The sequence below is a fragment of the Rattus norvegicus genome, chromosome 8 (genome assembly GCF_021556685.1).
Source record: "Rattus norvegicus strain SHRSP/BbbUtx chromosome 8, alternate assembly SHRSP_T2T, whole genome shotgun sequence".
Lineage (NCBI taxonomy): Eukaryota > Metazoa > Chordata > Mammalia > Rodentia > Muridae > Rattus > Rattus norvegicus.
The window spans coordinates 56238390-56252318 of NC_141541.1; the positions used below are offsets into that span (position 1 = coordinate 56238390).

General features: G+C 46.5%; 2 protein-coding genes across 3 annotated transcripts in view; one reads left to right on the plus strand and one right to left on the minus strand.

Annotated features, from left to right (window-relative positions):
* The window catches only part of Nxpe4 (neurexophilin and PC-esterase domain family member 4), a 247750-nt gene that overhangs the window by 35601 nt on the left and 198220 nt on the right, over positions 1–13929 (plus strand). The gene's annotated exons all lie outside the window — the stretch shown is intronic.
* The window catches only part of LOC148004112 (uncharacterized), an 89090-nt gene that overhangs the window by 23840 nt on the left and 51321 nt on the right, over positions 1–13929 (minus strand). For both annotated transcript variants that reach the window (XR_015627634.1, XM_087564125.1), the window contains exon 3: positions 9751–9889. Coding sequence is in view for 1 of the 2 variants with exons in the window: in XM_087564125.1 (XP_087420251.1) it covers positions 9751–9889 (139 nt within the window). In the remaining variant the exon portion in view is untranslated. The remainder of the gene's footprint in view (positions 1–9750; positions 9890–13929) is intronic.

The following is a 13929-nucleotide window of genomic DNA, read 5'->3' on the forward strand; positions in this document are numbered from 1 at the left end:
TATCTATGTCACATTGTTGTAACAGGTGTACTTTGACTGTCCAGCCCAACCTCCATCAACGTATTCCATTAATAAATCCATCTGCTGCCAAGTCTGACAGCCTCAGTTCAATCCCTAGGACCGACATCATGGAAGGAGAACATTGACTCCAGAGTTGCCTTTTAACTTCTACTACTTTTAACTACTGTACATGTATGCCCACACACATACACACAATAAATAGATAATAGATAGATGATAGATAGATAGATAGATAGATAGATAGATAGATAGATAGATGGGCAGGCAGACAGATAAATGTAAAAGAAAGAATGAGAAGCAGCCATGCAGGGGGCCAGGCTTCAGTCTGGATAGCACACTTTGTAGAGACGATAACACTGCAGCATGAACTGAGGCCTGTGAGGGAGTGAGCCATGCGTGAATTACATTTCGGGAAGAGGTAACAGTGAGTGCAAGACTGCAAGGAGGAGTTACCCTCGGTGCGTTTGAAAGAATAGCAAAATGGAAGGACAGAAGGAGAAGAAGAAGCAGGAGTTGATGTCAGAAAGATAATGGGGGTAAAGGGGGAGGTCCCATCCAGCCCAGCCTGTCCCTGTCAGCCACAGTAAGAAACGACGGCTTGAAATAAGGGCAGGAAGAAGATGGAAGACTGAAGGTTGCCTTGAAGTAGCAAGGAAGGAGAACTGAGACGACAGAGAGTGAACTCTGTTCTGAAGAGAGAAAGACGGGAGAAGCGCTGGAAATCACGAAGGGGAAGATGGACAGACGGGAAGTGTGGAGAAACAGAAGGACAAAGGCTGAGGAAGGAGGAGGCAGCATTCATCTCCAGCCGTGAGAAGAAAGCCAGAGGCTTCATGGAAAACCAGCCCACCCTGGTGAAAATGGAAGGGCTCTACACACAGGAGAAGCCCACAGTTCTAGCCTCAGATCCAGCCGGGTTTCCTTTCCTTACCCGCAAGCACGCTTGGGAAGATACCAGCTGCCTAAAGCATCAGCTCCCCCAGGGAGAGCTGCCTGGTCCATGGTCTGCAAGGCTAAGTAAGTGTGGCCACAAGATGCCCCTGGTGCTCAGGAGGCAAGGCTCTAAAAGGAAGACGGCAGGGTTGAGCATCTGTACTTGACTGCTCTAGGGTCAGCACCAGCCTACTGTGGGAAAGACAGGCCACACCCCTCCCACAGGCTGGAAAGAGTCCACGCCTGGAGAGTTCGTCCTTCACCTTCTTAGACTACTTCCTCCTTTCCTTTTTCTATTGTACCTTGGCTAGTGTTTTACTTCAAATAAATTCTTTTGTGACTTTAACTTTTCATCCTTCTGCTTATGTGAGTCTAACTTCGTCGGATGTTTTCCTCACTGTGTTGCCAAGTTTCTTCCTCTCTCCCTTTTCTCCTGCCTCTGTTCATGTCATCTTCACCCATCACGCCTTCCCTTCCTCTGTCTAACCATATTTTTACTTTCTTTTTCTCCTTTCCATGACCCTATCCATTATTTAATTCATTTGCTCTTTTAAAAAAAGTACCCTGAATAATTTTAACTTTATAATACACCCCAATTATTTTTGCCATTTTCTATTCCGTGGCCACCGGTGGTATAGAAATCATTTTAATGTATTATAAGCATATTTCTATATCTTGTTGTTGCCCAGTGGTTTTTCTCCCTGAGTGGTACTGAAGGTTGAGCCCTCCAAAGGAGGATGCCCACTGAACAAATAGTTAAACAAAACTGCAAGGGACAACCAAACAGACCAGTAACCAGCTATAACAGAAACACAAGAATAAAAGGAAAGCAACATGGCACCCCCAAAAGACTATGTAACCCCTTAACTAAAGACTCCAGGGACATTCAAGTGATTGAAGCCGAGGACGCCAGGGCAGGGGGGATTGAAGTTATTTAACAAAATTAACCAGTGAAGCAAAGTGGAAGTAAAGAAAGAGATGAATGATTAGAGCGAGCTCCGGACCCCTGTGGAAGAGAAAGTCAACAGCAGTGTGGATGAAGTTCAGCGCGGAAACTAAGATCTGGACAAAGCCACGCAACACTGTGCTGGCCATGAAACCCTCAGTCAAATAAGAAGCACCATCATACACAGCACCAAGAAGGGTCTGGAGAGATGGCCCTGGCGGTTAACAAAGCACCAGTGAAGGGCGGCACACAACTACCTGTATCTCCAGCTGCAGGGGATCTGTCGCCTCCTTCTGGCCTCCATGGGCACCTGCATCACATCCACATTCACACACACAGACACATGATTTAAATTAAAAATCTTCCAAATCACCCAGAAGCCTATAGTCAGCCAGGAAAGAGAGTATCAGCGATGGAAGCCTAAGGCAATACATCCAGACATCAGTGGAGGAAAGGGAATAATCACGACCATAAGCTGAAAGAATGGTGACGTCTGCTGAGGAGACCTAAGTATCTGTGGGGACAAAGGAGGAACTGAGACAAGAAGCTAAAGACATAGGAAAATTCAATGAAATTATAGAGGAAATTTACCAAATCTGGGGGAAGAAATGCATATCCAAGCACAAAAGGTTTTTAGAACCCCAAATAGACATGACCAGAGAATAACCCCATCACAACACACTGCAGTCAAAATTCCAAGAGTACAAAACAAAGACACTGCGTTAAAAGAATCAAAAGAGAATGCCAACTCCCTTACAAAGGCAAGCTCATCACAATAGCATCAGACATCTCAGCAGAAACCCTTAACGCGAAGAAAGCAAAGAGCGCTGTATTCCAAGCCGCGGAAGTAACTGCCAACAAGAATTACTACATTCAGAAAAGCTATCTTTACAAAATGGAAATAAAGGCATTTCGAGCAATTCATGACCACCTAGTTAGTGCTGAATAAAACATTCTTGAGTAACCATGGGGTCATTGATGGGAGGAGTCAGGGAGTAGCCAAAGGAAGAGGAAACCACAGTTGACCAGAACCTTTGGGATACAGCAAAGGTGGATTGAAGAGGAAGATACAGGCATGAGAGCTTACAGGAAATGGAGGCCAAATGAACCATACATAGAAACCATCAAAGACTTAAACAAAACAGACAGTCCCCTAGCCAAAAGCAACACAAAGAGAGAGAAGACCCAAATTAACACAACTGGATATGAAAAGGTATCAATAGCCACAGATCCCTATGAAATAGAGAATCCGAAGAGAATGCTTTGAAAATTATATTTAAAAAAAAAAAAACCAGAAAGTCCAGAAGAAATGGCTCGATTCCTAGATACATACAACCTACGAAAATTAAATCGAGAAGAGGCAAAGAACTTAAATAGATGCATAACAAGCAAGGAAATTGGGACAGCAATAAAAAGTCTCCCCCAAGGAGAAACCTGGAACCAGACAGATTGACGGATACATTCTTACTCTAGCTAAATGCTACCACCAATGCGCCTCAAACTGCCTAAAGTAGAAAGAGGAAGAACTATTGAACTAACCCATGGTGCCAGCATTCCTTCGATGCCAACCCCTGTAAGGACACAGCCACCGTCTGACAACCAGGAAGGTGACGCATCTCAGTGGAGTTTGCCCAAGCAGAATTCAAGAGCACATGGGTCATTTTAAGGATTCAGGGGATGCTTGAGATAAGAATCTCAATAATTAAAAGATATTCAATTAAGTGTACCAAGTACAGGTAAGAAGAGCAGAAATCACAAGGCCATCCACCTCCACAGACAAAAGAAAGGTCTTTCAGGAAATTCACATCCTGTCATGAGAAAGCGCTGAAGGCTACGAATGCAGAGAAAATAGCCACTCGGAAACTGTGGGACCTCACACTGGATTTTACAGTTTTAGGCAGTTATCCATCACCCAAAAGCAAAAACTCCTTGACAGTCAGAACTAGAAACACAAGTAGCTTTCTGTTCCTTACCTACACCCAGGCCTTCCTCACCCCTGACCACAACGCTTTAATAGTCTCTACTTTTTAACTATAGAAATTCCTTGACACGTATAGATTTCGGGTCTAGCCAACTTCCGTATGCGATGTTTTTTATTAGCAAGCTTTTCATAATTAAGTTTTAATTGGAAAAAGAACTAAGAATAGGGGAACTGCCAAGGCATCCCTGTAAAAGCTAACCTGTAACTGACACTATACTGTAATGAGGAAAAACTAAAAGCATTTCTCTAGCACCAGGAGCAACGCAGGGTATTCCAAGTCCCTGCTCTTATTTAACGCAGCGTTAGAGCTCTAAGGCAAGAGAACGAGATAAAAGGGGTAAAGACAGAAAAGGGGGAAAAGTGAAGTCATCTCCATCCTCACCAGAAGTGCTTAGATCCGAACCCATTATTTGGTGTGCTAACTAAAACCAACAAACGTTAAATAAATAGATAAACAACTGAGTGAACAAAGAAAAACAGTTAGGAATAACAAGGCAAAGGCAGCAGCCTTCTCTCTGATTGAGATGCGAGCCCGGTGAGAGCTCACACAGAGGTTCAGCCTCCGGTTTACATTGCAGTCAAGCCTTTGCAGATGTTTGTTGGGGGGGAGGCGGCAGAAGAGGAGGTTATAGCAATATAAGGTATATTAGGTAAGAGGTAAGAGATGTTACTGGTTTGAACTCAGAATATGGTAGGGAATACAGTGGGGAAAAAAAACCCAACCCTCTTAAGGAGTTAAAATCTGAGACACACAAGTGAGGAAGTGTTGATTTAGTGCATTAGTTGATTATTTAATCGGTTATCACCAGAGCCAAAGGCTTGCGTTCGGGAGAGGGGAGGTAGAAAGTCAGGTCAGACTGGAATGTCCTGTTTTCGATGACAAGGAAGTCTAACCAGGGAATGTGGCAAGTGTGGGGTGCACAGAGCACGATACACAAGCAGAGGGGCAAGCCTGGGGCAATATCCTCTCTACTCGGACAAACTAGCTGCTGCACAGTAGTCTCCACAGTCAGGATTAGCCCACGCCGTTCTCTTCCACACCGCCATCTAAATGTGTTGCTAGGTGGCAGCGAAGTGGACGTTTTCTCCAACATGGCCAATTACTTGCCTTACATGGAGTGGCTCTGCCATTCTCTAAGACCCACCCCACTGTCTTGCCTGCATCCTCTTCTTACTCCGCACTTGCTTAAAAGGTTTAAAAGCCTCTCATTTTGTCCGTTCTGTAACCACCGCTGGTCAGCGTGCCCTGGGGGACACTGCCTCTCTGACTGACTAGGCATTCCATGGTCTTCTTCACCCCAACCTGTTCTCTACAGATTTGCCCAGACTGGCTTTCTAAATCACAGTGCAGACTGTGTGAGCCCTTCAGGTTCTGTGGAAGGACATCAAGCCTCCCTTCCCAACTTCCTTCTGCCATCCGGTGCCCAGCACTCTGCATATGCTTCCTTACTTATCTGTGGGCACACACACCAGCCTCTTCCTCTCTGCTTCTCACAGGCTCTCCCCCTCTGATTGGGGAGCACTTCTTCCCTCCCAGTCATCCAGTCAACCCAGTACATCCATCCATCATGGGCATATCGTGTGTACCTTCCCACTCCAAACATGCCTTTGCTGTATTTGTGCCATGTAATACAACTTCAGCCACCCACATGTGACTCTGGGGAAGCTGAAACGTGTCCAGTGTCACAAGTTGCAATGGTAAATGTTTGTATTTATCGAGTTAAGTAATGTTTGGTATTAAAATGAATTAACCAATTCCATCTGACCTTTCTAAAATATAGCTATAGAGCTGGTGAGATGGCTCGGTTGGTAGAAGAACTTACACAGGCCTGATGACCTAAGTTTGATCTCTAGGTTACAAATGGTAACAGGAAAGAACCTGAGAGGTTTTCTCTGATGTATACACACAGAGACATACACAGACGCACACAGAGAGAGAGAGAGAGAGAGAGAGAGAGAGAAAGAGATACAAATGCACACAGAAAGAAGCACACAGACATATATATATATGTATATGTGTTATATATAGAGAGAGACAGACAGACAGACAGACATAAAGACACAGATACACACAGACACACCCATGTGTACACACGCACACATCTCTGCCTCCCCAGTACTGAGATTACAACCTTTTTTTTTTTTTTTAAACATGGGCTCTGAGGCTCTGACTCAGGTCCTCAGGAAAGACAAGCAAGCACTTTATTGACTAAGCTCTTGGGTTTTAACGTGTACTGACCACTCACGTTATATTTCCGGGCAATAGTGCAAACAGTACTTTCTATTCTTATATGTAACTCTTCAAATACATGTCTGTCTCCTGCAGTGTAGGATGTCTGCCCCCTCTCTTCCTACCCTGATGGACAGTGTCTCCCATGTGCCAAAAATCCTTCCTGCCTTGGGTTGGTTCTCCGGTAAAATACGGTGGCAGCGATGAGAAGATGAATATACTAGAGGGTAGGAAGCTCTCACATTAACCATAGTTCAGGGCCATGGAGGGGAATCTGGGGAAGTCCGTGACAGGCCAATGGCAAGCACTTGCCCGCTGACAACTTCAGTGAGCAACAGGAAGACGCAGAAGGTTGAGCAGGAAGCAGCTGCCGTCACCATGAATAACACGCTGGTCACAACAGCAGTAACTCGCAGGCTTCCAAGCTGGTCATCAGCTTGAGCTGCCTACAGCTATGCGCTTGCCTTGTTTTGTTCATCCAAATGCTGGGGGGGGGGGGTAGGGGTTAACAGGGGTTTACAGCCCCAAATGCCAGGGGCTCGCAGCCCCAATTTTGGACTCCTCAGAGCAACATCTGTTGTTTTCACATTTTTCCATCTCAAATCCCCGAGCCCAAACCTCTCACAGGCAGGAGAGGAAACCCAGCTCTCCTGAGGGTCTTCTCTGTTTGCACTTTCTTTTTGTCCCCAAGAGGTGACTGCACGAATCCTAGGGAGTAGGGCTGAAGCCTTCAAGAGTTCTTCCAAAGTGTGGCCTGAGAGCTTTAGTCTCTGGGAGCACACCACTTTAGAAACGAGCAAGGAGCCGCCCACAGCACCCAGCTCTGGACTTTGATCTGAGGTTCCTGGGCCCTTTGATGAGTATGGACCAGAGTCAGCCTTGTGAGATAATTAAGTCAGTCTCTCTCTCTGTCTCTGTCTCTGTCTCTGTCTCTCTCTGTCTCTCTCTCTGTCTCTCTCTCTGTTTCTCTCTCTCTCTGTCTCTCTCTCTGTCTCTCTCTCTGTCTCTGTCTCTCTCTCTCTGTCTCTCTCTCTCTCTCTCTCTCTCTCTCTCTCTCTCTCTCTCTCTCTCTCTCTCTCTCTCTGTCTCTCCCTCCATAATAAGGTCCCGTTTGCTCATAATTGCATGTGTTGAAAAGTGAACCTCCTGGGTTGATGATGAATGGATAAAAACTCTGTAATATACGGTGGGAAGAAGGGGAAAGTGGGCCTTCTTTATTAGCCGATGGGAGCAGAACCAGGATCAGAGCAGGAAGCCCCAACAACTCAAAAGTACGTCTTCGTGAGGCCCCGTGGAGCCTCATGACACCCAGAGACTACTGGAAGGTATTTCAGATAGTTTGGTCCCACATTGTTAATTCTGTATGCAGGAAGCCTTGGGACCAGAGACGTGGTTTTCGTAGCACCCACTTTGCATTATATCAGGTATTTAAGTGCCCCCCATATCTTGCTAGAATTATGACATAAAAGCAGTTTTGCTTTGCTTCTCATTTGACTCATCCATTCATTTATCCATCCACTCATCTTGAGATGGGACCTTGCTATGTAGCTCAGGCTGGTCTTCAACTCACTATGTGGCTCAGGCTGGCCTTGAACCCTCAATATTCCTGCCTCAGCCTCCAGAGTGATGGGGTTACAGCTGGGCTCCACTACCCATGACCTCTTGGTATTTTAAGTAGCCCCTTCTAGCCTGTCTCATGGATTCTCATGACAAATCTTTCTAGCTAAATCAAGCTTTATCAAGAATCCTGATCTCAGAGTGGCTCCATGTTTCCCTAAAGTCTCACAGAGCTGAGAGGCATTGGCAAATCTGTGTCGGTTACTGCTGAGCTTTTTCATGCTCTCATTGTTCGCTCATTCATTCATTCACTCACTCATTCATTCACTCATTCATTTATTGATTCATTCATTCACTGAGCTCTATTGAGGTCTCAGAATGAGGTTTGACATAAGGTCATTTTTCTCCTCAATCTTTCCTGTCTCACCTCCAGGTCCCACCTCTTCTCATGGGTTCATTAGCTTTTAGGCCCAGACTTGACTATGATCCAGCTTGAGTTGTAGGAAATTGTCTTTTGTGGGGCCTGGAAGGCCAGACCATTTCAAGAACTAGGAGCAAAGTCTTGAGAGAGGGTTCACTGTAGAATGTAGCTGCTAAGGGAAAGAGAACAGGAAAAGTAACTTGGAGGTTTCAAAGCTTCATCACTGGGGAAGTCCTAACAACATGAACTGTAAAAGAGGTAGAGAGCCCAAGGGTCCCTGAGTCACTGAGGGAGAAATGTCTCAGAGTTTGTCATGTGCACCTGGAGTCAAGGAGAGTAGAGGGCTGGGGTCAGCAGGGTGTCGACTGCAGGAAAGTAAGATCAGCCGGAAGATGACTTAGAGTGACATGTCAGTGAGCGTTTCTTGGCAATGAGTCACCTGACACAAGCTGTGTCTGAATTGTGAAAGGCTTCCTTAGCTCAGTTTGGTGGGGGATCGAGAACATGGCGCTCCCATTGCCCCCTTTCTCAGCTGCGCTACCTCTAGGTAGATGGCCATGGTGGGATCATGCATGTGGGAGCAAGCCATTGATTACATCTTGAGCCAGCAGCAAAGAGAAAGACATAAGTGTCTGAAGTCCCCTGCAAGGCCGTGTCCCAGTAACCTAAGAGCCTCATTCTAAACTAAATTCTCCAAACCATCACTTGAGGACCAAGGTGCCAATCACAGTGGAATCAAACCAGAGTGGGTTCTGGGATCCATCACTTCATGCCGTGGAGAACAATTGGAATCTGTGGAGAAGGTTCTCACTTGGGTTATGATCAAGGACCTACTTGCAGCTCCTGGGCCAAGTCCTTTTCCTCAGGGCAGCATGCTTATCTGTAGAAACCAGAGAGGAGGCTTCACAAGGCCACCACCCAATTCTGTCATCCATGGTGCCTGTGGTTTCTAGGCACATGACCATGCGAGGATATTGCAAGTGTATCCCTGGTACCTCCCAGATGGCTGTCTCTTAGCTGCTGGTAAGGAGGCCCTGGTGGCCCCATAAAGCCACACGACATAGCACCTTTTGCTTTTATTAGGCTTCGTGCACACCTGTGCAAAGCATGTTGTCAGGTAAAGGCTCCCCCGCCACTCCGAGACCAGGAAACAGCTGCCTCCCCAGCCCCTACTTCTCACTATAGCTCTGTCATCTGCCCTGGGTTTTATTACGCAGTGAGTGATGTTTGCCTGGAAACACTTTCTTTATGACTTATTAATAAAAAGCGAGAAGGGAGAAATGGAAGAAACACAAGGTAAGAGAGCGGGATTGTATCTAAGTAAAACACTTTTCAAAGTGTCAAAAGGTCTTTGGGGAAATAGGAAAAATAAATGAGTCAAAGTGTGAAGTGAGCGAGAGGCCTGAGAGTGGCTGCAGGAAATAAGTCAGCAGCAGCAGCAATTCGAACTAAAACAAAACACAACAAAATAAAGCCTGACAAGGCACAGCTCGTAATCATCATCACCGTCTTCCTCGTAGGTGTCAGCCTCCCCACAATGTGTTGACATTACCTTGAGACTGGATTGGTCTGAAAAAATGACCAAGTCATAGGGAGCTAAAACAAGGTTGACAAAAACAGCAGACAAATCCAGGAAAAACAGAGAACAGGACTAGACCTACCCATTCTTGGGCCCTTGCACATGATGGCCTTGAATCCAAGCAGGGCTGTAAGATGTCTCCAGACGGAGCCAGAAGTATCTTGGATTGAACTTTGTTTCAGAGACGAGGGCTTCCATGCTCCTCTTGTAGTGTCTGCTCCCTAAAAGTGAAGAAGTAGCCACTGAGCCTACAAATCCATGGTTACGTGAAGCAAGAAGAGCCAAGCTCATACTGAGTGAGGTACTTTGTGAATTGTAAAGCTCACAGGAACCCTCTAAAGAGAGCTGCCCTGTAATGGTGGCTTCCAGGGCTGAGTTTTTTATGTATGTGTGTATGCATGAGTGGTAGCCAGAAGTTGTTATCTAGTGCTTTCTTCAATGTTTTTTCCACCTTATTTTTATGAGTCAGGATCTTTCGCTTTACCTGTAGCTTGCTGATTCAGCTACATGGATTCGACAGGTACCCACATCCCCAGTACTGAAATTATAGGTGTGCAGCAGTTGCCTGCCTTTTCTCTGGGTGCTGGGGATTGAACTCGGGTCTTCGTGCTTGCAACAGCAAGCGCTTTACTGAGTGAGCCGTCTCTCCAGCCCCCTAAAATCTCTCAGTGGACTCCGGTGAAATGAAAAAAAGACAAGGACATTGTCTTTACCTTTATTGCTGGAACTGTCCGTTTCTAGGAGTTTCCCATTCTGTCCCTATAGAAGTAATTTTATGCTGTGAAGGGAGTGGCCCAGTCTATCCCATTTAGCTCTCAAGTAAAGGACACAGAGACACAAGATTTTATTAACAAGTTGCTAGCACTATGCTGGGCAACTTCTGAGCTATTCCAACCTGATTAATCTATTAATAACCAGATAAATGCCCCCTTACTTGTCACCTGAGTCTTGCTCTGTTCCTTGTGTGTCCTCAGGGTGAGTTTCTCTTGGCCATGTGCTCACGGTCCCTCCTCATGGTCCCTCCCCATGGTCCATCACACCTCATGATGACCTCCTCCTTTCCTTCTCCTTTGTCCTTCTCCTCCTGTCTCTCCAGTGGTCTCTCCTGAGACCCCTCATTCGGTCACAAGTTCTACCCTCCTATCCTCTCTGCCCACTCACAGGCTTCAGCCTTTTATTCACCAATCAGAGATTGTTGGAGAGCATTCTTTACAGCCCATTGGTCAATACAACGCCCATATGCAGACTTCAACCTGATCTTGGGGCACAGAGCCCAGCATCTGAACACACGGTGCACCAGAGCAACTCCAATACATCCCATCGTCCTACTTGTCCTGAGATCTAGGGCAGAGGCCAGTCTGCAGGGACCTTCTGTTTTACTTAGTTCTGTGATGACCATTCTCATGGCTTTCCCCCACCATGATTCTTCCGCCATGATTCTCACCCCCATCCTAGCCGTAAGTCTCCCCCTTGAAACTTCTCCCATCACTCGTCTCTAAGAAGCACAGCCTGTCGCTTCCAAATGAGAGTTGATTTCTCTCACTTTACTCAGCTTTTTATTGGGCACAATAGTCATGCATATTTTATGAATATTTATACACATTCAGAACGCGTCTTTCCCACTGGAGCACAAGCCCCCTATGAAATGGGACCTCGCCTTATTTATCTGAATGATGTTGGGAATAGGGATCCTGGAATGCTTGCCTTGCATGTGGGCTTGTAGCTCAGCATTGAACTCGGTGGATTAAATCTTAATCCTCCTCCAGGGCCCACAGCAAATGTCACTTTGTTCAAATTATTTTATGTGTCTGATGTTTTGCCTGTATATATTATGTCTGTGTACCACATGCTTTTTGTGGATCCCCAGGGACTGGGGCTACAGTCAGTTCTGAGCTGCCATGTGGGCACTGGGAATTGAACTTGGATCCTCTGGTAGAGTAGCCAGTGCTCTTAACGACTGCACTGCACTGTCTCTCTAACCCCTGCTACCTTGTTCTTTTCTTTCTTTTTTTAAAATTTATTTTAATTTATTTATTCACTTTGCATCCCAAATGAAGCCCACATGTCTCCTTTCAGTACCCCTTCACAGAGCCTCTCTCCAACCCCCTCATTTTCTCCTCTGGTAAGGGGGAGGCCCCCCTGGGTACCAACCCACCTTGGCATATCAAGTCACACAGGGCTAGGCACATGCTCTCCCACTGAGGCCAGACAAGGCAGCCCAGTTAGAGGAGCAGACTCCATAGGCAGACAATAGCCCCAACTCCAGTTGTTGGGGGACCTGCGTGATGCATATCTGCTATATCTGGGGGGCTAGGTCTAGCCTCTGTAAGCTCTCTGGTTGGTGGTTCAATCTCTGGGAGCCCCCAAGTGTCTGGGTTAGCTGAGTCCATTGGTCTTCTTTTAGAATCTCTATCTCCTCTGGGTACCTCAGTTCTTCCCCCAACTCTTCCACAGGACTTTCCGAGCTCTGAGCATCATCTAATGTTAGGCTGTGGGTTTCTGCATCTGTGTCAGTCAGCTGCTGAGTGGAGCCTTCTCAGAGGACAGTTATGCTAGGCTGCTGTCTGCAAGCATAACACAGTGTCATTAATAGAGTTGGAGATTGGTTCTTGCCCACGGAATGGGTCTCAAGTTGAGTCAGCCGTTGGTTGGCCATTTATTCCCTCAGTCTCTGATCCATCTTTGTCCTTGCACTTCTTGTAGGCAGGACAAATTTTGGGTCAGATATCCTTATCCCTTCACTGGGAGTTCTGTCTGGCTACAAAGAGGTGCCACCATGTTCTTAAAGTCTTACTTTATACTCTCTTTGCAAGCAGGCTCTCTCCCCAGATTTTCTCTGACCAGCGTTCATGCATACATCTCCAGCACTCCTGGAGAAATAGCCAGAGTGTATTTCCCCACCCCATCCCCTTGGACGTTTGTTAGGGTCACATGATAATGCTTTGGACATTAAAATTAGAGCAGAGATGATTTGTGCATGCTACTTCACCAAGTGTATTGTGTCCTCATTCTCCTGCCCTAACAGTGGTGGAAGCCCAGAGAGGGAGCCTTCCTTGGGCTGTAGTTATTTAGAGCAGACTATTTCTGCAGCCCCCTGAGAGCCATGAGCAAGGAGTGATGATTGGAATTCCAGGGCTGGTTATCACTGCAGCACAATATAGCCTTTCCTGTCCAGTACGCACGCCGTAACACTTCCGGATATTGTATTATTTGTGCAAATGCCATCTCCCTAATAAGTTGAGCGATTCTCCATCTGTCCATTCATTTATGCAGTCCTTTACTTCTCCAACATTTATAGAGCACCGCCATATGTTAGGTAGTCCATGCAACTGTGCTAGTTGCCGGGGATGGCATAATAATCGAAGAGTGCTATCTGCCCTTCTCTGGGCTTCCGATCGGCCAGGAGGATGGGTAAGTGGCTAGGCCGTGTCAGTGGAGCCACCAGGAAGAATTCAGAATGCTGGAGGCATACAGGGAGAACATCTAACTTTTAGACATTTGGGAAGGTTGGGGAAGGATTGCTGGAGAAATTCCCACCTAAGCAGAGACTTGGAACAAACAGAATTTTCTGAAGAAGGGGGAAAGAGAGGAAGACAGAAATGTGGCCAGAAAAAGGGAAGAGGAGGCAGGAAGGGAAAGGGAGGGAGATGAAGGGGGGGGCACCTTTGTGCACGTGTGCATCCACTGACGAGGATTCATGTGGAGCCCAGAGACTCATGTTGTCCTATCTTCTGCAACATTGAAATAGAATCTCTCGCTGAGCCTGAGCTCACCCTTTTGAGTAGACTTGGCTAGCCAGGGAGCCTCTGGGGGCCACCTGTCTGCCTTCAATGCTGGGATTACAGACTCCCACGTACCAGGACTTTGACATGGGTGCTGGGGAGCTAAACTCTGGCTCCTGTGCATGGACAGCAAGCACTGTTCCTGCTGAGCCATTTTCCTGACCCTGGGCACAGCATTTGTAAGGGGGAAAATGGACCAGGAAAGGGGGAAAAGACAGGAAAGACCCAGAGAACTGCATCTCATGCAATATGGGCAAGCCTGGGCTCTGAGATGGGCTAGCCAGGGAAGTTGGGTTCATATTAGGAGAGCCCTACATACCAAGTTGAAGACTGTGGACTTAAGCATAAAAGTGCTACAGAGCCATTGATGTCCAAAGTGAGAGACATGCTGTCTATGTGTCTTGGAATTTCCAGGTCATTTTGCTGGCAGTAGGAGTCAGGACAGGAGTTCAGCAGCCACAGGAACCCTCGAGGGTGGA